The sequence below is a fragment of the Sus scrofa genome, chromosome X, assembly GCF_000003025.6.
Source record: "Sus scrofa isolate TJ Tabasco breed Duroc chromosome X, Sscrofa11.1, whole genome shotgun sequence".
NCBI lineage: Eukaryota > Metazoa > Chordata > Mammalia > Artiodactyla > Suidae > Sus > Sus scrofa.
Genome location: NC_010461.5, coordinates 473,561 through 500,540, shown reverse-complemented (window position 1 = coordinate 500,540; position 26,980 = coordinate 473,561). Strand labels below are relative to the sequence as shown.

At 48.5% G+C, this 26,980-nt stretch overlaps 1 protein-coding gene across 1 annotated transcript in view; it reads left to right on the top strand.

The window, feature by feature from the left end:
* Positions 1 to 14,145, top strand: part of LOC100519997 (matrix-remodeling-associated protein 5) — a 30,934-nt gene extending 16,789 nt beyond the window's left edge. Inside the window, 6 exon segments of the mRNA XM_013991051.2 lie at positions 2 to 1,021; positions 1,024 to 1,134; positions 1,137 to 1,625; positions 1,628 to 3,253; positions 6,390 to 7,290; positions 11,061 to 14,145. Coding sequence (XP_013846505.2) covers positions 2 to 1,021; positions 1,024 to 1,134; positions 1,137 to 1,625; positions 1,628 to 3,253; positions 6,390 to 7,290; positions 11,061 to 12,969 — 6,056 coding nt within the window. The 3' untranslated portion in view covers positions 12,970 to 14,145.

Sequence of the window (26,980 nt, the reverse complement as noted above, 5' to 3'; positions counted from 1 at the left end):
CTGCCCTCAGGGAGCCCAGAAGAGACATCCATCTGGCCGGCTGCCCCTCCCCCCTCAGGAGCACCCCTGTGGACCACAACCAGTGCCGAAGAGTCCTCGGGAGACCTGTCCCTCTTCGGGGAGGAAGAGCAGGTTGCTGGCACTGTTTTCTCACCCGGGATGGTTCTTCTGGAACCCGGCCCCCAGGGAGTAACTGTGGCCGCACCCCAAGTGACAAGCATCCACCCGGAAGAACTGATTGATGAGGACTTTACAGAGAAGGGCAAGGACGCCCCTGCCACCGAAGTGGACTTGGGGTGGGCTCCCGCCACCACATCCCTATTGGTGCCTCATGAATCCTCTCCGACCGTGCAGACCCTGGCCGCGGTCGGCGAAGAGCCCACCCACGGAAGCCTAGGCACCGAGGGCAGGTCGACACCGGATGCCGGGTCTGTGCCAGAGCCCACATCAAATGCGTCTGAGCCTCCCTCCAGCGCCATCCCCCACGCTGCGTCCAAGAACGTGCCCTACGCTCCCTCAGAGCCCGAGACCCAGTCGCCACAGGATGAAAATGAAATGAACGATCTGACCTCCTCAGGTTTTACTGCAGCCCCGACCTTGGGGGTTGCTGACTCCAGGACCTTTGAGCCATTTGAAGACCACAGTGTCAGAGAAACCCTTGTGCCAGCCCAAACGTTTCTGCAAGGACACAGTGACACCCGGCAGCTAGTGAGCAATTTAAGCACACAAGCCCACCCGCGGGTGAGACAGGGTTCACAGGAGGATGCTCAGACGGTGCGGAAAGAACGCGTGCTAGACAGAGACCCTGCAAACTTTGGAAATCCTGAGAATCGCAGGCAGGGCCAGGTATCTTCCACCCTGCTAGACGCTGCCCTGGAGGTGATGAGCAATGTCACCGCCTGGAAGCATCCCAAGGAAACCACGCGATTGGACGAGGCTGCCACCACGGTCGCCATGCTGGCACCCACCCAGAGAAGCCCTGCTCCATCAGCGCCGACCACTCACCCTTCTCGAAGGAGACCCCAGGCAAGAAGCGGGTGCGCACGCACCGATTACGACAGCGGCAGAAACAACCCCCGCCCACGACGTTGGCCCCAGTGGAGACTTTTTCTACTCCACCCACTCGAGTACCAGAAGGGCGGTTCCAAAGCAGGGGGACAGCTTGCCGGTCCCCACGCCTTGGCTGGAGAGCACTGTCCATACCCCTCCGCAGCTGGACGCGCAGAGGCCCTCGGAGCCCGTACCCAAGGAGCCCCCGCGCAAGAAGCACGGGAAGCGGCCGAACAAACATCGCTACGTGACAGCGACTGCGAGCCCCACGGCGTCTGTGTCCCCAACCAGCCCTTTCCCAGAAAATAAAGGCGTTCCTACCCCCACTTCACAAGCTGTGCTTCCAGCGACAACCGTTTCTCTCCCAACTGTAGACCTGCCTAGAGGATCGAGAGTGGAAGGTGACAGTACAACCCGCGTAGAAATCCGCTTCTCCCCAGATCAGCTGCAGGAGGCAAGTCCACTCACCCACGAGCCTGTACCCCCTGGAAAAGAAGTGGAGAATCTTGGTGTCGCCAACATCGATGACTATAAAACGGGCAGTCCGCTCCCTGGCGAGTCAGTGGGTCACACGGTGTCACCGTTGGGGCCACAGTCTCCAGCGGGGGCGAATTTAAAGAAGCATCTAAACCTTCTGGCTTCCCAGGAACCCCAGGCTGGAACCCCCCAGGGGCAGCCCAGCCTGAAGAGCTCCTGACCGACCGACCTGCTCCAGGATCTTCCGAAGATGTTACGGACTCACCCTTCTTCCAAGAGGGGGAGGGCCCAGGGTTTCCTTCAGAGTTTGCACCTTCGGTTGCCGTGTCTACAATGTTGCAGCCGGAAGAATGGGTTCCTTCGCCGACGCTCCCGGGCCTCAAAGTCGAAGCGTCTTCAAGTCCAGCGGAAACCAGCATCAGTGATCAGAGCGATCACGCAGCCCGTCCAGCTACCCTCCGTCCTGAAGGTGGACCTCAGCCTCGGATCTCTCCACCTGTCCCCGTGCGGGAGCCTGCCTCCCCCCTCCCGCCCACCACCACTCTCGCGTCCCTGGCACACACCACGGCACAGCCCGCGCCTCTTACATCTAAAACATCGCCAGCATCAAGCACGTCCAAAGAAAACCTTCTCTCCGGCGATGGGAGGACCCCAGAGACCACAACGCCGTCGGTGAAGAAGCAGGGAACGCAGCCTACGGGGAAACCAGATCGGGTATCCACACCCTCTCCCGTCCTGGACAAATGGAATGTCACCCCTAAGCCAGTGTCCGGAAAGGAAGCCCCGGATGGCAGAACCGAAAGCCTTCTTCCCCGGCTCCCGGAGAGCCGCCAGGAGGCTGGCAGAGCCCAGGTTTTCCAGCCACGCCCCCGAGTCCCCACCAAACCGGTCTCATCAAGAGAGACGGTGAGGCCACCGCAGACCACACAAAGCTCCCTGAGATACTTTGTAACTTTCCAGCCCCCTCGTCACACGACCAACAGACCGGAAACGACGGCGCATCCGTCCAGGGTTCCGCTGACGAATGAACGCTTCACGACGCCCACGTTACCAGGTCCGACCTCTCCTGTGGTTCCGCTGCACGGGTCCAAACCCAGCGCTCCCGGTACCACCACCCGAGGCCCGCACCGAGCCCACGGCAGCTCCACATCGCCAGGCGATAACCACCTCCCGGACCTAAGAGCCCCCGCTGGCAAGCTGCCCCATCCCAGAGCCCCTCCTGCCAGTGGGAGGCTCCCTTTCTTCCTCAACAGAACCCTCTCTTTCCCACCGTTGGGAGCTACCCCCAAGCCCCCGACACCCGCCTCGCCTGCACTGGTGACGAGAGACCAAAAAGTCAACCCAGGTCCCTCCCATAGGATTCATTCCCAGAGCATCGCTCAGGTGGACCTCGGTCCTCCGGCGCCTCCGCTGTTGCCCGCTCCCCGGACCACAGCGCCCCCGTCCACGAACGTCCGGAACCTTCCTGCGGTCTTCTCCACCCGGAGCTCCGTCCCTTCCCTGACGCCTTCCGCCCAGCCCTCCAGAAGCGTCCATCACAGCAGCCTCAAGCTCTTCTCTGCTGCAGGACCACCCGCATCCAAATTCTGGACCCTGGGGGAGAAGCCCCACATCGTCACCAAGTCTCCTCCCTCTGTGACTGTCACCGCGGAGACAGACGTTGTGTTCCCTTGTGAGGCAACAGGCCAACCCCAGCCTTTTGTGACCTGGACAAAGGTGTCCACAGGTAGGGCATTTACCCAGCTACCTTTTTTTTTTTTTTAAGGTGGCACCTGTGGCACATGGACGTTCTCGGGCAAGGGGGTGAATAGGAGCTGCACCTGCAGGTGTATGCCACAGCCACAGCAACGCCAGATCCGAGCTGCATGTGTGACCTGTGCCACAGCTCGTGGCAACGTCGGATTCTTAACCCACTGAGCGAGGCCAGGGATTGAACCTGAGTCCTCATGGGTGCTAGTTGGGTCCTTAACCCACTGAGCCACAACGGGAACTCCCCATCTGCTTTTTCGCCAGCACTTCTGTAGGGAGGGGTTGCTTGAGTCTATGACCTTGCGTAGAACCAGAGCGTCTGGGAAAGGACAGATGAAGAGGAGGGGAGGGGACATTTGAGACTCAGTTAACAGGTGTATTCTCTTTACAGGGACAGGAATTAAGGAACTACAATGGGTGTGACTTTTTTTTTTTTTTTAACTTTTTAGGGCCAACCTGCAGCATATGGACCTTCCCGGGCTAGGGGTCAAGTCAGAGCTGCAGCTGCAGGTCTACACCACAGCCACGGCAATACCATGGAGATAGCAGCTTCTCAGCTTTTACTGTCATCCGTCACCTGGAAGCCATTTCACCATAAGGGGCGTTCTCGTTGTGGCAGCAGGTTAAGAATCCACATAGTGTCTGCGAGGTTGTGGGTTCAATCCCTGGCCTCGCTCAGTGGGTTAAGAATCCGACGTTGCCACGAGCTGAGGCACAGGTCACAGACATAACTCAGATCCTGTGTTGCCGTGGCTGCAGCATAAGCCTCAGCTGCAGCTCCAATTTGACCCCTAACCCGGGAACTTCCATATGGTGCAGGTGTGACTGTAAAAAGAAAAAAACAAACAAACAAAAAAGCCCATGATGGATGCAAGGACCCAGGAACCCAGCAGTGTGGGAGAGGAAAAAAAGAATGAAACTCTGGGTTTTCTTGGGCTTTCCAGGTTTTTAACTATAGGATTTGCTATTTATTATTCAGGTGTGGGTGAGACCAATAGATTAGGAAACGACTGTATTGATGACAGTTGGTCACTCCCTGTCCCCAAGAGGGGGACACACCATGCCATGCAGGGTTATATAGGGCAGCTCCAGGCTGGGTCAGGAGGCAGAGGGAGGAGGAGGGAACAGGTGAGGCAGGGGAGCAGGCTTACGGGGGACTGGTGTGACATATTCCAGCCGGTCCTGGGTGCAGGGCTGTCCTTGTTGCTGGCACCTGGCCCTGGGGTGGGGGGACGAGGGCAGGTGCATGGTGGCCCAAAGTAGGGGAGCCCCACTGAGGAGGTGAGGGGCTCTGCCTGGCATTTGAAGGGCGAGTCCTTAGCCCTCTCTAGGAACTGGCCACCCCTAGGAGGTCAGCAAGACCCCAAGAGGACGAAGCATTGGAAACCCTTGATTTATACAGACCCTGCCTGGGGCAGAGCCCAGAAGGGTGGGCTTTGACACATGGGGCATGTAGTGAGGAGGGAGGAAAAGGGGCACCTGCCCCTGACTGTGGTAGTGGGGTGAAGGCCCCCCGGCAGAGAATGGCCGGCTCCATCTAGCCGCCAGGAGCCTGGCTGGGCACAGAGGGAGGTGACTGCAAGCCTGGGACGTTCCTGTAGTCAAGCTGGGGACCTCAGCAGCACAACCCCCATGCAGTGAGGTGAGGGCTGAGCAAAGGCAGACTGCCTCTTTAGGAACTCAACCAAGAGGCCACCTGGGGGGGAGGCTTGGGGCTCAGGATGGCTTCCAGAATCCTCCACGAAACCTGTCCAAGCTGCCCATGGCTTGAAGATGGCATCTGCCTTGATTTGGGGATCAGTGTAGGAGTTAAGAACGATATTGGAGGAATTTTAAAATAATAGTAATAATAAATTGTAAAGAATGTATTGGAGGGATTGAGGTGGGGCCTTTGCCGTCACTGTTTGGACCTAAAGAGAATTCGAGGAGCTCGCTGGTGGCTCAGCAGGTTACAGAGCCAGTGTGATCACTGCTGTGGCTCAGGTCACTGCTGTGGTGTGAGTTTGAGCCCTAGCTCTGGGGCTTCTGCATGCTGCAGGTGCAGCCAGAAAAAAAAAAAAAAAGAGGGGAATTAAATTAATTAACTAATAATCCTCATTGGGCCCTTTTGAAGTGGTATTTTTATGTTGAACTCGATGGACTTTATTTTATTCTATTGTTATTAGAATATAGTTGATTTACAGCATTGTGTCAATTTTCATGGTACAGCAAAGTGACCCAGTCAAACACACACACACACACACGTATATATGCACATTCTTTTTCTCATACTATCTTCCATCATGTTCTATCCCAAGATATTTATCCTTTTTTTTTTGTCTTTTTAGGGCCACACACGTGGCATATGGAGGTTCCCAGGCTAGGGGTCTAATCAGAGCTGTAGCTGCCAGCTACACCACAGCCACAGCAATGCCAGATCTGAGCCACGTCTGTGACCTACACCACAACTCACGGCAACGCCAGATCCTTAACCCACTGAGACTGGCCAGGGATAGAACCCGCAACCTCATGGTTCCTAGTCCGATTCGTTTCTGCTGTGCTACGAGGGGAACTCCCTTTGTCTTTTTTTCTTTTTTTGTCTTTGATATTTATATATAAATGAACTATACTGGAATATATATATATATGCATTCTTCTCATTTATGTATGTAAATCAAGTATATTCTAATAAATACACACACACATTTTTTCTCATAGTATTTTCCATCATGTTCTATCCCAAGAGATTGGATATACTTCTCTGTGCAGTGCATATACACAATGGAATATTACTCAGCCATAAAAAAGAACAAAATAATGCCATTTGCAGCTACATGGATGCAGCTAGACATTCTCATACTAAGGGAAGTCCGTCAGAAAGAGAAAGACGAATACCATATGAGATCCACTTCTGTGTGGCATCTACAATAGGACACTTGGGAGTTCCCGCTGCCATGAGCTGTGGTGTAGGTCACAGACACAGCTCGGATCTGGTGTGGCTGTGGCGTAGGCGTAGGCGGGTGGCTACAGCTCCATTTCCACCCCTAGCCTGGGAACTTCCATGTGCCCCGGGTGCAGCCCTAAAAAGCAAAATAAGTAAATAAAACAGGACGCTTGTTTTTCTTTATTTCCAGGCGCTCTCATGACCCCAAACACCAGAGTGCAGCGGTTTGAAGTCCTGAAGAATGGCACTTTCGTCATCCGAAACGTGCAGGTGCAGGACGGGGGCCAGTACATGTGCACCGCCAAAAACCTGCACGGAGCCGACAGGATGGTGGTCCTGCTGACCGTGGCCGTGCAGCAGCCCCAGATCCTGGCGTCCCACTACGAGGATGTCACCGTCTACCTGGGGGATACCATTGCCATGGAGTGCCTGGCCAAGGGGACCCCCGCCCCCCAGATCTCCTGGATTTTCCCCGACAGGAGGGTGTGGCAGGCCGTGTCCCCCGTGGAAGGCAGGATCACGCTGCACGAAAACCGGACCCTGTCCATCAAAGAGGCGTCCTTCTCGGACAGAGGCGTGTACAAGTGCGTGGCCAGCAACGCAGCGGGCGCGGACAGCCTGGCCATCCGCCTGCACGTGGCGGCCCTGCCCCCGGTCATCCAGCAGGAGAAGCTGGAGAACATCTCGGTGCCGCCCGGGCTCAGCATCCACATCCACTGCACCGCCAAGGCGGCGCCGCTGCCCAGCGTGCGCTGGGTGCTGTGGGACGGGACGCAGATCCGCCCCTCCCAGTTCCTCCACGGCAACCTCTTCGTCTTCCCCAACGGCACCCTCTACATCCGCAACCTGGCGCCCAAGGACAGCGGGCGCTACGAGTGCGTGGCCGCCAACCTGGTGGGCTCGGCACGGAGGGCGGTGCAGCTCTCGGTGATGCGCGCGGCCGCCAACGCGCGCATCACCGGCACGTCGCCGCAGAGAACCGACGTCCGCTATGGGGGGACCCTCCGGCTGGACTGCAGCGCCTCGGGGGACCCCTGGCCGCGCATCCTCTGGAGACTCCCTTCCAAGAGGATGATCGACGCGCTTTTCAGGTACGTGGCGCTCCGGCCTCGCCATCGGTCTTGGCTCCTGGGCCCGCTTCCCCTCTGGGCGCTGGGCGACAGTCTGCAGGATTCTCGGGCAGGAGAAGGAATGACTCTGTTGCTGCCTGTAGGTGCTGGAGGTGGGGACACGAGCATGTCTCTTTTCTTTCCTTCCTCCCTCCCTCGCTCCCCTCCTTCCTCTTTTTGGGGTCATACCTGTGGCATATGGAGGTTCCCAGGCTAGGGGTCTAATCGGAGCTGTAGCTGCCAGCCTACGCCAGAGCCACAGCAACGCAGGATCCCAGCCGCGTCTGCGACCTACACCACAGCTCATGGCAACGCCGGATCGTTAACCCACTGAGCAAGGGCAGGGATCAAACCTGCAACCTCTTGGTTCCTAGTCGGATTCGTTAACCACTGAGCCACGACGGGAACTCCAATAGCTTTTTTTTTAGTGATCATATTTTTAACTGTACTTGGGGGGTGGGTGCTGTGCCCTGACAGGCAGAAATTCCTAGGCCAGGGATCCCGCCTGTGCCACAGCAGCAACTCAAGCCACAGCAGTGACGACACCGGATCCTTAACTCACTGAGCCACCAGGGAACTCTTTTTAACTGTATTTTAAATAATTAGATAAAACAATTTAATTTGCCTTCTCTTTCTGTTCAGTCTCCACAAAACACCTAGACGCCTCAGGTCTTATATGGAAACAGTATTCGCAATAGATGGAACATAGGTAAAACAGAAAATTTAGGAGTTCCCATTGTGGCTCAGTGGTAAGGAACCTGACTAATATCCATGAGGTTGCAGGTTTGATCCCTGGCCTCGCTCATCAGGTTAAGGATCTGGCGTTGTCATGAGCCGTGGTGTAGATCACAGATAAAGCTCAGATCTGGCATTGCTGTGGCTGTGGTGTAGACTGGCAGCTGTAGCTCCAATTGGATCCCTAGCCTGGGAACCTCCATATGCTGTGGGTGTAGCCCTAAAAAGAAAAGAAAAAAAAAAAAGCAAAATAAATAAATGAACACATAATGGCATCAGGAAGGTAGAATATTTGGAATTCTAAAAGTTCATTTTGGCTATGATAAAAGTGCCTCTGCTCCCCTGCCTTCTGTTCCCAGAGGTATGAATCTCCAGCTCTCGGTCTCAACCAAGGGCAATTTTGTCCTCAGGGGACATTTAGCAGTTTTCGGAGACAGTTTTGGTTGCTGTGACTTAGGGAGTGGGGAGGGGGCGCTCCTGCCCTGTTGTGGACGGAGACCTGGGATGCTGCTCAACCCCCCACAGTGCACAAGAGCCCCCCGTCAGAGCCCTCCAGCCGCAGTGGCAGTAGCATGATGCTGAGAAACGCCGTCTTAGCATGGAGACTTTCTGCCAGTTATCCATCTACATCATCTGTCATCTATTTTATCTATCGTCGCCTATGTGATATCTATCATTTATCTATGTAGTATTTTCCATCTATCTGTTACCTATTCTGCGTATCTATTTCTGCTTTTTTTTTTTTTTTTTGACTTTTCAAGGCCACACTCACGGCATATGGAGGCTCCCAGGCTAGGGGTCCAATCACAGCTGTAGCTGCCAGCCTACGCCACAGCCACAGCAATGCCAGATCTGAGCCGCATCTGTGACCTACACCACAGCTCACGGCAGTGCCAGATGTTTAACACACTGAGCGAAGCCAGGGATCGAACCTGCATCTTCTTGGATGCTCGTCAGATTGGTTTCCCCTGAGCCACGACAGGAACTCCCATTCTATGTACCTCTATATCATCTATCATTTGTCCTTCTATCATTTATCTATCATCTCTTCTATGTAGCGATATATCATCTATCTGTCTATCCATCATCATCTGTCTATCTGTCGGTCTATCTATCTATCTATGGAAGCGGTTCTCAGCCAGACAGTCCGCTTCTGCAGGAAGCGCTCCTCAGTGTCTGCAGATATTTTCAGTTGTCATAACTAGTGAGGAAAGGGCGCTACTGACTCTGTGGCTGAGAGCAGTGATGCTACTCCGACCCACTGTGCACAGGACGGCCAACGACAGAGCCATCCACCCCTCAGAGCAGTAACCAAAACCCCCGGGGCTAAAGCCAGTGTCACCTGTTCGTGTTTCGAGATGCAGAGGAGGGGGGCAATGACTGGAACGCCCCTGGCCCCTGGTGCATCTTCAGCCTCCAGCCCCAGGAGCTCAGGCAGGAATGCACCTCAGTGTGTGTTTCAACCCCAGAGAGCCTCCAAATGACTGCCCCGGGTTCCGCCCGGTGGCGGCTCGTCTGCTCGGCTCTTCCCAAGGCAGGAACAGGGCGAGGCGCTTTCTCCCAGCCCGTGCTTTAGACGGCCGGGCGTGCCTCAATCTGGCACAATCCATCCAGAATACCACGTACCCAGTTTTTCCCCCGGAACGTCTTCCAGCTGAGCAGATTCCTGCTGTGGAGAGAAGGGTTTTCCGTTGACATTGGCAGGGCTGAGCCTGTGCTGAATGAACCCTGAAGTCAAAGAATGCAGTTCCAGTAGGAATGGGGGCCGTGCTAGGAGCATGTCGCTATAAATCAACCAGCACGGTCGCCCAGCCTGCACGGTTCCTAGATTCTGACTAATTGCATTCTTCATAAAGTGTAATTAAACCAGCCATGTGAGTTTAATAAAAGAGCAGGCTCTCTGCCCTGCCTGCATATTGGGACAGTTGAAAATCAGAGTTACTGGACTTCCACATCTATCTATGTGTGGATGTGTAGGCTCGGGTTTTTTTTCGGAGTTGCAAAATGTTTGCAGGCACCTGCTGCTGTACCCATTTCTGGATTCGGACTCCAAGTCTGATTCAGATATCTTTGTCTGCTCCACTCCCATCCAGTGACCCCCTAACTCATCTTGACTCTCTGGGTGACACCACCATTTCAAGGGTCCTTGTTACTCGCTGTTCTGGTGAAGAGCAAGCAGGTCATCAGGTTGAATGCCATCATAGGCAGACACTTTTGTGACTTTGTTTAATCGATAACACAGTTCCAACAGGCTACTAGAATGTCACAGTGGGAGGGAAATATTTATGGGTCAGATCCAAATGCCCCTTGCAGCTGCCAATATTACAAGTTATAGGTAAGGAGTTCCTGTCGTGGCGTAGTGGAAATGAATCTGACTAGGAACCATGAGGTTCCAGGTTCAATCCCACTCACTCACTGGCTTAAGGATCCCGTGTGGTGTAGGTCACAGCTGTGGCTCAGATCCTGCATTGCTGTAGCTGTGGTATAGGCTGCAGCTGCAGCTCTGATTAGATCCCTCACCTGGGAACCTCCATATGCCACAGGTGCGGCCCTAAAAAAACAAAAGACAAAAAAAAAAAAAAAGAAGTTACAGGTAATTGAGGTTTTCCTTCTGCATCCTTCTTTTCCTTTTTATTTATTTATGTATTTATTTTGGTCTTTTTTTAGGGCCGCATCCAAGGCATATGGAGCTTCCCAGGCAAGGGGATGAATCGGAGCTGTAGCCACCAGCCTACACCACAGCCATAGCAGCACAGGATCCCAGCTACTTCCGGGACCTACAGCACAGCTCATGGCAATGCCGGCTCCTTAACACACACAGCGAGGCCAGGGATCGAACCCACATTCTCACAGACACGATGTTGGGTTCTTAACCTGTTGAGCCACAATGGGACTCCAGCATGTGACATTTTGAGTGGTGGCCCTGTGTGCTGATAGTTTTCAGAACCACCAGCAGTTTTCTTTTGGTGACCAGCAGGCTGACCTCTTGTTCCTTCTCTTCCCCCACATCCCATCAGCTTTGACACCAGGATGAAGGTCTTTGCCAATGGGACCCTGCTGGTGAAATCTGTCACCGACAAGGACGCAGGCGATTACCTGTGCGTCGCCCGGAATAAGGTAGGGGACGACTTCGTCATGCTGCAGGTCAACGTGGTCATGAGACCAGCCAAGATCGAGCACAAAGAGGAGAATGACCACAGGGTCTTCTACGGGGGCGACCTCAAGGTCGACTGCGTGGCCACCGGGCTTCCCAACCCCGAGATCTCCTGGAGCCTCCCCGACGGGAGCCTGGTCAACTCCTTCATGCAGTCCGATGACGGCGGCGGGCGCGCCAAGCGCTACGTGGTTTTCAACAATGGGACGCTCTACTTTAACGAGGTCGGAATGCGCGAGGAGGGGGACTACACCTGCGTGGCCGAAAACCAGGTTGGCAAGGATGAGATGACCGTGCACGTGAAGGTGGTGACCGAGCCCCCCGCCATCCGCAACAAGACGTACTCCGTGGTCCAGGTCCCCTACGGGGATGTGGTCACCGTGGCCTGTGAGGCCAAAGGGGAGCCCACACCCAGGGTGACGTGGCTCTCGCCCACCAACCGGCTGATCCCCGCCTCCTCGGAGAAGTACCAGATATATCCCGATGGCACGCTGCTGATCCAGAAAGCCCAGCGCTCGGACAGCGGCAACTACACCTGTGTGGTCAGGAACAGTGCGGGAGAGGACCGGAAGATGGTCTGGATCCTCGTCCATGTGCAGGCGCCCAGGATCAACGGGAACCCCGACGCCATCACCACAGTGCGGGAGATCGCCCCGGTAGGCAGTCGGAAACTCATTGACTGCCAAGCAGAAGGCACCCCCATGCCGAGGGTCTTGTGGGCTTTCCCTGAGGGTGTGGTCCTACCCGCCCCTTACCATGGCAACCGGATCACCATCCATGGCAATGGGACCCTGGACATCCGGCGTCTGCGGAAGAGTGATTCAGTCCAGCTGGTGTGTATCGGGCGCAATGAAGGTGGGGAGGCCAGGCTGATTGTCCAGCTTACTGTCCTGGAACCCGTGGAAAAGCCCATCTTCCACGACCCAGTCAGCGAGAAGATCACCGCCATGGCCGGACACACCATCAGTCTCAACTGCTCTGCAGCCGGGACCCCGACGCCCACCCTGCTGTGGGTCCTCCCCAACCGGACAGAGCTCCGGAGCGGCCAGCAGCTGCAGCGGTTCTACCACAAGGGCGACGGCAAGCTCCACATCAGTGACCTTTCATCCGTGGACGCGGGGGCTTACCGCTGCGTGGCCAGGAACTCGGCGGGCTACACAGAGAGGCTGGTCTCCCTGAAGGTGGGGCTGAAGCCTGAGACCAGCAACCGGTACCACAACCTCATCAGCATCATCAACGGAGAGACCCTGCACCTGCCCTGCGCACCCCCGGGGGGCCGGCAGGTGCGGTCCTCTTGGACGCTGCCCAATGGCCTGGTTTTGGAGGGCCCCCAGGCCCGGGGACGCTTCACCCTGTGGGAGAACGGCACCCTCACCGTGCGGGACGCCTCGGTGTTCGACAGGGGGACCTACGTGTGCAAGGCAGACACGGAGTATGGCCCCTCGGTCGCGAATGTTCCAGTGATTGTGATCGCCTACCCTCCCCGCATCACCAGCGAGCCCACACCCGTCATCTACACTCGGCCTGGGAACATGGTGAAGCTTAACTGTATGGTCATGGCCATTCCCAAAGCCGAGATAACATGGGAGCTGCCGGATAAGTCCCTTCTGATGGCAGGAACCCAGCCCCGTCTCTACGGGCACAGGTTCCTCCACCCACAGGGATCGTTAACCATCCAGCAGGCCACCCAGAGGGATGCCGGCTTCTACAAGTGCTCTGCGAAAAACATCCTGGGCAGTGACTCCAAAACAACGTACATCCACGTCTACTGAGACGCCAGGCGGAGAACACAGACTCTGTGGTGCTTGCTTAGGGAGTTGGAACCAAGCCTCCTTTGGAAGGAAAGCTGGGGCTGGAGAGTTGGAGCTTTACAAGGATTCGTCCTAAGAGGTGGTGGCTCTCCTTCTTGGCTTTCAGGCTTGCCTTGACCTTGACCTAAGCTTGTTGAGGAAAGGAAGCAAGACAGACACTGGAGGGAGGGGTCAGCCTCTCTGGTGTGTGTGTGTGTGTATGTGGTGGAGGGGTGTTGGGGGGAGACTTTTTTTCATGTTTACAAAACACCATATGCTCTTGCCTTGTCTTTCACCAGACTTGAGCACAAACCAAATTTCTGGGTTGGCCTCAACCACCCTGACACCTGAAGGAGTATCTGGATGGTGTCCAAGGCATATTTGCCAAAAATAAGCTGTACACATGCACAGTGCCTTCCTGCCACACCCCCCGACACACACACACACTGGTTAACCTGTCACAGTTTTCACATGATAGAATGTTCTAGAATGAGTCCCCATCTTTCCGTTATTCCCTCCGTCACTTCACCACGCCAGCTTGCCACCTCCCCCCACCCCCAACCAAGGGCTGAGAACCAAAGTGATTGATTTTATTTTATTTTGTTCACATCCAAGTTTGATACAGCACAGCTCCCATTTTATAGGGAAGATTACGTTCTCCCTGGAATTCACTTTTTTATATAATGTTTTATTATATATATATTTTTTCTTTCTAGTCAGACAGTGAGAGTAGAAAGAGAAAGACATCCTTTCTGTCTCTTTTAAAAGAATAAATTATTGGTCTTTGCAAGACTTGGATACATTAGGGCAGGCGTGGAAATGTAATTAAAAAAATACTTTCTTCCCCAACTTCCTTCCAATCCATTAAGCACTATTATATTACCTTTCCCAGGAACCCACCAGTGGGGGAGGCTTAGATATTGGATTTCTTTGTCTTATCCCATGGGAGCTGTGGTGGGGGAGATGACAGGAAAGGAAGAAGAGAGCTAAGTCGTGACCCCACAGAATAAATCCGTAATCTTCCTGAGAAACCCAGAAATATCTCCCTTCCTGTCACACTGTGTCCATAGAAAGATCTGTTATTTCCATGACTGCTTTACTGTATTTTTAAGGTCAACACAATGTACATTTGATAATAAAATAATATTTTCCAAAGAACTAGGCAGTGCTGACAGTGATATGTTTAACGGCAGAGGTGCTTCCAGTGAATTTGGGTTATCAGATTGGTTGTGGGAGTTCCCACTGTGGCTCAGTGGTAATGAACCTGGCTCATGTCCATGAGGATGTGGGTTCAATCCCTGGCCTCACTCAGTTGGTTAAGGATACAGCATTGCTGTGAGCTGTGGTGTAGTCACAGACATGGCTTGATCCCATGTGCTATGGCTGTGGTGTAGGCTGGAGGCTACAGCTCTGATTCAACTCCTAGCCTGGGAACTTCCATATGCTGCAGGTATGCCCCTAAAAAGCTTAAAAAAAAAAAAGAAAAGAGGAAGGAAAATCATGCTTTTGTGTTACCTCTCTGCAAAGCTGAAGTTTCTCTAACTCAACTATGATCCCCCACAAAACATGAAGCCGTCTCTGTTACCCACAGCATCTTCTCATGTGACACATGAAGCCATAAAAATGTTGTGAGGTTTAAATCAGATAAGACTTCTCTGTAAATCAACTACACTATTTTTTTAATTAAAAAAATTTAAAAAATTAAAAGCTCAAGGGATATGAAGGCAGATGTTTGGAAGTAGAGGAAAGATTAAAACGAATCATTGTTCACATAGACATGATCCCAGCCAACACATGTAATCATTATCCATTGGTTTCAGACCAGGAAGTAGGTCAGAGAGGTTAATAACTTGCCTAAGGTCACCCAGCTTCAAGGGACAAAGCAGAGATTCAAAAAGGAGAAGAAGAAGAGTTAGAAGGAGGAGGAGAAGGAGAAGAAGAAAAAATTTCTCAAGGGCTTTCCATGGAAATGTAAACAAAAGTTATTATTTGTTTCGGTCGTCCTGATGGGTTGATAGGGTATCTCACATTTGTACACGAATTGTCTTTGAAACACCTTGCATACACACAGCGATTTAATAGATGACCAGGGACCAAGGCGTTCCCGTTGTGGCTCAGCAATAAAAAACCCGACTCATATCCATAAGGACCCGGATTTGATCCCTGGCCTCACTCAGTGGGTTAAAGGATCCGCATTGCCATGAGCTACGTCATAGGTGCAGATGCAGCTCTGATTGGCCCCCTAGCCTGGGAACTTCCATATGCCATGGGTGCATCCCTAAAAAGAAAAAAAGAAAAAAAAGAAAAGAAAAAAAATTATTTTAAATATGGACATGCTGCTTTGGGAAGAAAAAAACAAGGTTATTTTCCATTCATGTCTGGTCACGTGAATTTTAAAGCAAAGATCACAAAAACAAGCAAATCTGAGCGGCTTCATCTCTAAGAAACCATAAGGTTTCATATAGTCTCTTTTTAATATTTTGTGTTGTATGAGCTTCTGTGAAATATGTCAGAATCACTCACGGATACATTTTCGGGGTCTGGTAGAAGCGTTGCAGTGCATGGACTTGCTCAGCGTCTGGCTCTGGAGGATTATAAAAATAGATCTCTGTAAAAGCTTTTTTTTTTTTCTTTTTTTTTTTTTTCTGGAGGAGGACAGGAGCTGGAGGTCTGTATTCAATAAATAGTTAAGGAAGAGATTAAAAAACACAATTTCAGAGGATTGGATTAGTCCCCACTGCAGTTTTATTTTATTGTTGATGCTGGAAAATGAGACTTCTGGTCAAAGCTGGGATTTAAAAGAATCATTAAAAAAAAAAAAAAAAACCACTGAGATTTTTTCCTACAGAAAATATGGACTTGAGTGGGTTTCAAAATGGGGGAAATAATCTTTCTTGACATCCTTCCAGGAGAAAGCAGAAGAGTGCACAGAAGGGCCACCCACCGGGAGACCGGTTTGGGAGGGACTGATGGGACTGGCCAGAAAGAAGGCAGATTTGTTTGGGGGTGAGGAGGGCTTTGGGGGAAAAAAGACCAGGTTTCTCATGTTTTCACGAGCCAGCTTGTACGACACTGAGTTTTTTGGAAAGCCTTATTTTGTAGTATACTTTTTTTTTTTTTTTTTTTTTTTTTTTTTTGGTCTTGGTAGCATAGGGAGTATGCCTTTGATAAAGTAACAAGATACAGACATATGGGGGGGAAATGGACATTCTTGGGGAAAATGTCACCATCGCATTAACCAAGGAGAAACATTCTGAAGGTGCTCCAGTGTTGGTGAGTGTGGGTGCAAAATACAGATGTCGGTTCTGCTTGTGAGCCAAACCGTGTGGCTTTCGGCCCCTTTATTTGCCACAGAACAGTGTATGCTTTGTGTGTCCCCATGTCCTTCGTCCCCTGGATGCCCCCACGTAGTGGATGCGCCGTGAACATCCCGTCCTGGTGGACGGGCCACATGTTGCAGGGTTTGGTGCCGCCTCTGCAAAGACGCCCTCCTAAATCCCCCAACATTCCGAGAAGTATTATTGCTGCAGGGAAGGGTGTGAACATTTTGGAACTCCTCTCCCAAACCCTAAAAGACTTTCCAGTTCCTATAACCACCCTCCTGGCCCATGAGGATCCAATTCCCCACCCTTTTGGCTCAAGAACTGCCTTTAGTGGAACAACCCCTAAGTTCATACTCAAAGATAGCTGTGCGCTTTCTGTCTTTCGTGCTTTTGAAGGAACCGTCAAAATACAGAACCTGGCCGTGTCTGCAAGGAATTCTTTATTAGCTTTGGGGCTGTTTGCTCTTAGCTTTTTGAGGAATGAGACTGATTTCCATCACAAGGCATTAACATCCTAAACACAACAAATGCACAACAAGCCATTCAGACGTGTTCTGAATAGAGGAAATATTCTGCTTTTAGTCATTTTTTTTTTCAATTTTGTTTATAGAACTTCAATCTTTGGAAGTAGTCATTTTGAAATTCTTGTAGCTGTCTTTCGTACTTTTTTCTTTTTGAAAACCCTTTTGCTGTGTTTGTAAAGTCCCTCTTTGTCAGGGCATGTCCCCTGCAATGCCATTCTTCACATCCTGCGTGGAGCTGGTGGCGGCTTAGAGGAGATTTGGATCCCTGGCAAGAAGCCCAAGAGCCCAAGCTTCAGGCTGTCTTTTTATTGACCAAGAAACACGTGCCCATGAACCTGTTCCCAATTAAAAGTTAAACACATACACTCAAGCAGGAATAGATACAGGTTAAAGAGATTAAACAGATACAATCAAGCAGGTCATAAGCCACATTGCCTGAGACAGACAGAGACACGGGAGAGAAGCAGGGAGATATCTGCATCAGGCAGAGCATTCTCTGCAAGAGGCTTGATAGCAGTCCATCAAGCTTTATTCTATTGGAAACTATAGGTGGCATTCCAGCAAGGCATACCAAAATTTTAGGGAGAGCTATGCTTAAGGTGTTTTCTTCTGTCTTTCCCCATACCGCTTCCTTCTAAGACTGGATATTCCTCTACCTGTGTTCTTATGATATTTTTCATTTTTAAATATCAAAACTCAAAACATGTGTAAGACACTTGGCTCTATGGTATGAGATGAAAGTCTGATTTGCTTTGGCCTGAAAATTTAAATCCTTTTTTTCTAATACCAGGTATTGATTTGTTAGTTTCCCAGGGGTCTGCGTTTTCCCTCCCACTGAATATCCCTGTGGGTTTCTGGCGCTGGCTTATTATAGGGTGTTTGGGAGCATATTTTAATAGGACAGTGCAAGTTTCTTCATATTTTCCATTTTGCCTTCTGCGGTGCTTGCCCAGTTTTGCCTTGATTTACTGAGATTTCATAACAAAAAGCCATCGAGATGTCCACTGGCATTTTTTAGAATGATGATTTCGTTTTGCAATGTTTATCGTTTATGAGATTGAGCTTTCCTGCTCAGGGACACGGGGTGTGCCTCCGTCTTTATAAGCAAGTTTTCTTTTTATCTCTGTCAGAAACACTCTGATCTTTTCTTCATGGAAGTCTTGAACATCTTGGCTAAATCTTTTCAGGAAGGTCTTTTTTACATTCATCGTTTTCAGCTGAGCCATTTAATGGGTCCTATCATTTATAAAAACAAGTAGGAGGCGGAGCAAGATGGCAGAGGAGTAAGAGGTCACGCTCGCCTTCTCCCACAAACACATCCAAAAAAACACGTCTACCTGTAAAACAACTCGCACAGAATGTCAACTGAACGCTGGCAGAAAAACTTAAACCTCCAAAAAGGGCAAGAAACTCTTGACATACTGGGTAGAACAAAGGAAAAAAAGAGAAAAGGACTCAGGACGGGGACTAGCATCCCTGAGAAGAAGCTGTGAAGGAGAAAAGGAACCCACACCCTGGGAAGCCACCTGACCCACCGGGAGGGAGATCGGCTGAGATGGAGGGACCTCAAGGAGGCTGAGAAGCGTGCAACAGCTGGACTGAGGACCGCAAAGCAGCGTGAGAGCCTCACCGATCATCCGAACCACCGCCCAGGACCCCACAGCCTGAGATGCTCAGCTGGGGGTCGAGCACGGGGATGCAGGCTCCGGAGGTCAGTTCCGGGGAGGGGACTGGGCTTGGCGGTGTGCGGACAGCCTGAGGAGCTGGGGAGCAGTGCGCTTCTGGCAGAGGGATGTTGTGCTACCGGCTGGGGAGTGGGACGCGATGGCAGAGGGAACCGGAGAGGCGGTCTGGGCCTGCAGGTGAAGCAGGGCGCCCTTGCTGGGGAGGGGAGAGGAGGAGGGCATCTCCCCTGCGCATGCGCGCCAGGTGCGGGCTCGCAGAGGGCCGGGCAGCCCTGGAGTCGGGGTACTTCTTGTGCCGGCTGCGGGTGGCCTGACCTCTCTTGTGTGGCGAAGGACAGCCAGGGGCTAAGTGCGATGTGGTGCCTCTTGTGTGATCTACAGGCGGCCGGGACAGACCGGGGCGGGGGGTCTTGCCACCACTGGGGGCCTGTGAGTGGGCTCTGCCTGTGGCCCAGCTCACCTTAGGGGTTGTGGGGGAGGGGAGGGGCAGTGCAACCAAGCACTACACCTTGCTCTTACACCCCTGGGAACACACCTGCCCTGCAGCTGCCACTGCCAAACGCTCTGGGTGGCGCCCAGAAGCTCAATCACTGGCCCTTCCCAAGACCCTATAACTAGGAGTAACTGGTGCAGCACCTCCTGCATGGGCTAAGTGGGACTTCTTGCGTGGTCTGCAGGTGGCAGGGGCAAACCACTGCAGTTATCTCCAGAGGTGGGCATGGCTCACAGCCCTGGGGATGCCTGAACAAGAACCACTTGCAGCCCCAACCACCTCAGAGGGCACCACAGAGAAGGACATTGCGACGCAACACCACCTGTTGTTGCTCTCGCTCCCCTGGGAGCTCACCTGCCCTGATGCTGCCACTGCCAAACACTCTGGGCAGTGCCCAGACGCTTGATCACTGTCCCTTCCCAGGAACCTGCAGCTAGGAGCAGCTTGTGCAGCAACCTCCTGGGGGGGCTAAGCATGACAGAGGTGCTTCTTGCATGGTCTGCAGGTGTGGGGGGGGGGATGATCACAATTATCACTGGCTCCAGAGGTAGGCATGGCCCGCCACCACGAGGGGTCTCTGAACAGGCACCACCTGTGGCCACCGTTACCTCAAGGGCACCACAGAGGAGGGCACTGTAACCAAACACCACCTGTTGGTGCTCTCGAACCCTTGGGAGCACACCAGCCCTGTTGGTACCACTGCCAAACACTCTGGGCAGTTCACACACGCTTGAGCTGTGTCACGTCCCAGGATCCTGCAACTAGGAGCAGCCTGTGTAGCCCCTCTTGTGTGAGCTAAGGGGGACGGGGTGCTTTGCTGACTCCAGAGGTGGGCATGGCTCACTACCACTAGGCGTCCCTGAACAGGCACCACTTGGGGCTCCAATCACCTCAGAGGGCACCACAGAGGTGGGCATTGCCATCGAACATGACTTGTTCCTCTTACTGCCCTGGGAATGCACATACCCTGCTGCGGCCACAGCCAAATGCTCTGGGCACCTTGTCAATGTGCCTAAGACTCATTACCACTTCCCAGGGCCCTGCAACTAGGAGTAGCCTGTGCCACCTTCCTGCAGGTCCTTGCTGCTGTTAAGAGCCCAGCAACCAGGCACTGACAACTAGCCCTACCCACTGCCTCCTTCTCCCTGGAAACACACTCAGCACCCTGGGGATAACAGCCTGCTCACACCAAAGAAAGAGACAGCAAATATTCAAACTCCCACACCAAAAACAAAGAGTAACCCCCCACAAAATACAAAGGGGTGCTCCTGCATAGAAGGAGCCCCCCAGGACTACAGGGTGGCTTCCCTAAACTCACAGAAAAAGAAAAACATAAGCAAGATGAAGAAGCTTAGAAACTATTCCCAGTTAAAGCAACGGGAGAATTGTCCTAAAGAAACAGACCTCTGCAGTCTGATAGACATTGAGTTCAAAGGGAGACAGTGAAAATACTGAAGGAATTAAGGCTGACCATCAAGGAATTAAGAGCGGAGATAAAAAGTAATGCACATTCCCTTAGAAAGGAACTAGAAAATATAAAGAGGAATATAGAAAAATTAGAAAATTCATTTCCAGAAATGCAGACTGAGCTAAAGTCACTAAAGATCAGAATGGATAATGCAGAGGAATGAATTAGTGACTTGGAAGTTAGAATAATGAAAATCACCCAAACAGTACAGCAGACAGAAAAACAAATGAAAAAACATGAAAGCAATATAAGAGACACATGGGATAATATAAAGTGGGCAAAGCTACACATAAGAAGAATTGCAGAGGAGAAGAAAAAGAAGAGGTGATTGAAAATATATTTGAAGAAATTATCTCTGAAAACTTTCCAAATCTAAAGGAAATTGATATCAAGATGCAGGAAGCACAGAGGGCCCCAAACAAGTTGAACCCAAACTGGTCCACACTCAGACATATTATAATAAAAACGGCAAAATTTAAACACAAAGAGAGGATTCTACAGGCAGCAAGAGAAAAATTAAGAGTTAAATATAAGGGAACCCCCATAAGACTATCAGCAGATTTCTCTACAGAAACACTACAGGACAGGAGGGAGTGGCAAGATGTATTTAAAGTGCTGAAAGGAAAAAACTGCAACCTAGAACACTCTATCCTGCAAGAATATCATTTAAAATAGAAGGAGAAATAAAGAATTTCCCCAACACACAAAAGGTAAAAGGGTACAGCAATACGAAACCCATTCTAAAAGATATACTGAAAGGGCTTCTCTAAACAAAAAAGAAGTAAGAAGACATGGGATGGAGGAAACCACAATTGGAAAGCAATCATTTAAATAAGCAGCATACAGATCTAAAAGAGGAATAATTAAAAAAAAACTACTGTAAAAGCAATGATAAACACAAGGAACAGCAAAAGGATACACATGAAGATGTTAAAAAAAGGACTACAAAATCATAGAATGTGGGGAGGGAAGGAGGAAAATATCGATTCTTTTTTTTATTTTAATAATGTGTTCAAGCCTATATGACTGTCAGGCTAAAGAAAGCAGATACAGGAAGGGGTTCACATATTTAAAAAACAGGGCAACCACAAATCAAAACCAAACATTACATTCACAAAAACTAAAAATTAAAGTACTCAAGCATAAAATAAATGGAAATCACCCAACCAAAAAAAAAAAAAAAAAAGGAAGAAAGGATAAACATAGAATCAACTGGAAGCAAGGTTTAAAATGGCAATAAATACATATCTATCAATAATTATCTTAAATGTCAATGAACTGAATGCTCCAATTAAAAGACTCAGAGTGGCAGATTGGACAAAAAAGCAAAAACCTACAATTTGCTATCTACAAGAGACCCACCTTAGGGAAAAGGACACATATAGATTGAAAGTGAGGGGATGGGAAAAGACATTTCATGCCAATGGACAAGAAAGGAAAGCAGGAGGTGCAATACTTACATCAGACATAATAGACTTTAAAATAAATGCCGTAAAAAAAAAAAGACAAAGAAGGACACTATTTAATGGTAGAAGGATCCACTCAAGAAGAGGATATTACAATTGCAAACATATATGTGCCTAATATAGGAGCACCCAGATACCTACAACAAATACTAACACACATAAAAGGAGAAATTGATGGGAATACAGTAACAGTAGGAAACTTTAACATTTCACTCCCATCAATGGACAAATCCTCTAGACAGAAAACCAATAAGGCAACAGAGATCCTAAATGACACAATACGAAAGTTAGACTTTATTGACATTTTCAGGCCATTACATCAAAAAAAAAAATCAGAATATACATTCTTCTCAAGTGCACATGCAACATTCTAAAAGATCAATCACATACTGGGGCACAAAGCTAACCTTAACAAATTTAAGAGTATAGAAATTATTTCAAGTATCTTCTCTGACCACGATGGCATGAAACTAGAAATCAACTACAGGGAAAAAAAAATGAGAAAAAAACTGACTACATGGAGACTAAACAACATGCTACTAAAAAACCAGTGGGTCAATGAGGACATCAAGAAGGAAACTAAAAAATACCTTGAGACAAATGATATTGAAGACACAACCACTCAAAATCTATGGGATGCCACAAAAGCAGTGCTCAGAGGGAAATTCATAGCAATACAAGCCTTCCTCAAAAAAGAAGAAAAATCTTGAATCGACAACTTAATCTATCACCTAAATGAATTAGAAAAAGAAGAATAAATGAAACCTAAAGTCAGCAGAAGGAAGGAACTCATAAAGATCAGAGAGGAAATCAATAAAATAGATTTAAAAAAAAGAAAAAAATCAATAAAACCAAGAGCTGGTTTTTTGAAAAGGTAAACAAAATTGACAAACCTCTGGCCAGACTCACCAAGAAGAGGAGAGAACCCAAATAAACAAAATACGAAATGAAAAAGGAGAAATCACAATGGATATTGCAGAAATACAAAAAACCATAAGAGAATACTATGAACAATCTTATGCCAACAAATTTGACAACCTAGAAGAAATGGACAACTTTCTAGAGACTTACAGCCTGCCAAAAATGAATCAAGAAGATATAGATAAACTGAACCCACCGATTACTAGAAATGAAATTGAATATGTCGTGAAAACACTCCCTACAAATAAAAGTCCAGGACCAGATGACTTCACAGGTGAATTCTACCAAACATAAAAAGAGGAACTTAGACCCATCCTCCTTAAACTTTTCCAAAAGTTTGAAGAAGAAGGAACACTCCCAAAGACATTCTATGATGCCACCATCACCCTAATTTCAAAACCAGACAAAGATACCACAAAAAAAAAACTATAGGCCAATATGTCTGATGAATATAGATGCAAAAATTCTCAACAAAATTTTAGCCAACTGAATCCAACAACATATAAAAAAGATCATACACCATCCCAGGTTCACAAGGATGGTTCAACGTCAGACACCACATTAACAAAAGAAAAGTCAAAGACCACATGATCATCTCAACTGATGCAGAAAAGGCATTTGACAAAGTCCAACATCCATTCATGAGCAAAACTCTCACCAAAGTGGGTATAGAGGGAAAATACCTTAACATAATTAAGCCATTTATGACAAACCCACAGCAAATATAATACTCAATGGATTAAAGCTGAAAGCCTTCTCACTCAAATCAGGAATAAGACAAGGATGCCCACTCTCACCACTTTTCTTTTTTTTTTTTTTTTTTTTTTTTTTTTTTTTTTTTTTTTTTTTTTTTATTTATTTATTTTAATTTTATTTTCCCACTGTACAGCAAGGGGGTCAGGTTATCCTTACATGTATACATTACAATTACAGTTTTTCCCCCACCATTTCTTCTGTTGCAATATGAGTATCTAGACATAGTTCTCAATGCTATTCAGCGGGATCTCCTTGTAAATCTATTCTACGTTGTGACTGATAAGCCCAAGCTCCCAATCCCTCCCACTCCCTCCCCCTCCCATCAGGCAACCACAAGTCTCTTCTCCAAGTCCATGATTGATTTTCTTTTCTGAGGAGATGTTCATTTGTGCTGGATATTAGATTCCAGTTATAAGTGATGTCATATGGTATTTGTCTTTGTCTTTCTGGCTCATTTCACTCAGTATGAGATTCTCTAGTTCCATCCATGTTGCTGCAAATGGCATGATGTCATCCTTTTTTATGGCTGAGTAGTATTCCATCGTGTATATATACCACATCTTCCGAATCCAATCCTCTGTCGTTGGACATTTGGATTGTTTCCATGTCCTGGCTATTGTGAATAGTGCTGCAATGAACATGCGGGTGCATGTGTCTCTTTTAAGTAGAGCTTTGTCCGGATAGATGCCCAAGAGTGGGATTGCAGGGTCATATGGAAGTTCTATGTATAGATTTCTAAGGTATCTCCAAACTGTTCTCCATAGTGGCTGTACCAGTTTACATTCCCACCAGCAGTGCAGGAGGGTTCCCTTTTCTCCACAGCCCCTCCAGCACTTGTTATTTGTGGATTTATGAATGATGGCCATTCTGACTGGTGTGAGGTGGTATCTCATGGTAGTTTTGATTTGCATTTCTCTTATAATCAGCGATGTTGAGCATTTTTTCATGTGTTTGTTGGCCATCTGTATATCTTCCTTGGAGAAATGTCTATTCAGGTCTTTTGCCCATTTTTCCATTGATTGATTGGTTTTTTTGCTGTTGAGTTGTATAAGTTGCTTGTATATTCTAGAGATTAAGCCCTTGTCAGTTGCATCATTTGAAACTATTTTCTCCCATTCTGTAAGTTGTCTTTTTGTTTTCTTTTGGGTTTCCTTTGCTGTGCAAAAGCTTTTCAGTTTGATGAGGTCCCATGGGTTTATTTTTGCTCTAGTTTCTATTGCTTTGGGAGACTGACCTGAGAAAATATTCATGATGTTGATGTCAGAGAGTGTTTTGCCTATGTTTTCTTCTAGGAGTTTGATGGTGTCCTGTCGTATATTTAAGTCTTTCAGCCATTTGGAGTTTATTTTTGTGCATGGTGTGAGGGTGTGTTCTAGTTTCATTGCTTTGCATGCAGCTGTCCAGGTTTCCCAGCAATGCTTGCTGAATAGACTTTCCTTTTCCCATTTTATGTTCTTGCCTCCCTTGTCAAAGATTAATTGACCATAGGTGTCAGGGTTAATTTCCAGATTCTCTATTCTGTTCCATTGGTCTGTCTGTCTGTTTTGATACCAGTACCACACTGTTTTGATGACTGTGGCTTTGTAGTATTTCTTGAAGTCTGGGAGAGTTATGCCTCCTGCTTGGTTTTTGTTTCTCAGGATTGCTTTGGCGATTCTGGGTCTTTTGTTGTTCCATATAAATGTTTGGATTGTTTGTTCTAGTTCTGTGAAAAATGTCATGGGTAATTTGATAGGGATTGCATTGAATCTGTAGATTGCTTTGGGTAGGATGGCCATTTTCACAATATTGATTTTTCCAATCCAGGAACATGGAATATCTTTCCATTTTTTTACATCTTCTTTGATTTCTTTGATTAAGGTTTTATAGTTCTCGGCATATAGGTCCTTTACCTCTTTGGTTAGGTGTATTCCGAGGTATTTGATTTTGTGAGGTACAATTTTAAAAGGTATCGTATTTTTATATTCCTTTTCTAATGCTTCATTGCTGGTATACAGAAATGCAACTGACTTCTGAATGTTAATCTTATATCCTGCCACTTTGCTGAATTTATTAATCAGTTCAAGGAGTTTTGGGGTTGAGTCCTTAGGGTTTTCTAGGTATAGAATCATGTCATCTGCATACAGTGACAGTTTGATCTCTTCTCTTCCTATATGGATGCCTTTGATTTCTTTTGTTTGTCTAATTGCTGTGGCTAAGACTTCCAAAACTATGTTGAAGAGCAGTGGTGAGAGTGGGCATCCCTGTCTTGTTCCAGATTTGAGTGAGAAGGCTTTCAGTTTTTCCCCATTGAGGATTATATTTGCTGTGGGTTTATCATAAATGGCTTTGATTATATTCAGGAATGTTCCCTCTATACCCACTTTGGCGAGGGTCTTGATCATGAATGGATGTTGAACTTTGTCAAATGCTTTTTCTGCATCTATTGAGATGATCATATGATTTTTGACTTTTTTCTTGTTAATGTGGTGTATGATGTTGATTGATTTGCGTATGTTGAACCATCCTTGTGAACCTGGGATGAACCCAACCTGGTCATGGTGTATAATTTTTTTGATATGTTGTTGGATTCGGTTGGCTAAGATTTTGTTGAGAAGTTTTGCATCTATATTCATCAATGATATTGGGCGATAGTTTTCTTTTTTGGTGGTATCTCTGCCTGGTTTTGGAATGAGGGTGATGGTGGCCTCATAGAATGTCTTTGGGAGTATTCCTTCTTCTTCAACCTTTTGAAAGAGTTTAAGGAGGATGGGCACCAATTCCTCTTTATATGTTTGATAGAATTCACCTGTGAAGCCATCTGGTCCTGGGCTTTTATTTGTAGGGAGTGATTTTATGACCTCTTCAATTTCATTTCTAGTGATTGGTCTGTTCAGTTGGTCTGTTTCTGCTTGATTCAGTTTTGGCAGGCTGTAAGATTCTAGAAAATTGTCCATTTCTTCCAGATTGTCAAACTTATTGCCATATAGTTGTTCATAGTATTCTCTTATGGTTTTTTGAATTTCTGCTGTATCCGTTGTGATTTCTCCTTTTTCATTTATAATTTTGGTGATTTGGGTTCTTTCTCTCCTCTTTTTAGTGAGTCTGGCCAGGGGTTTATCAATTTTGTTCACCTTTTCAAAGAACCAGCTCTTGGTTTTATTAATTTTCTCTATTGTTTTTTGAGTCTCTATTTTATTGATTTCTTCTTTGATCTTTACAATTTCCTTCCTTCTGCTGACTTTAGGACTTCTTTGTTCTTCTTTTTCTAATTCATTTAGGTGGAGGGTTAAGTTGTCAATTTGGGATCTTTCTTCTTTTTTGAGAAAGGCCTGGATTGCTATAAATTTCCCTCTGAGCACTGCTTTCGCAGCATCC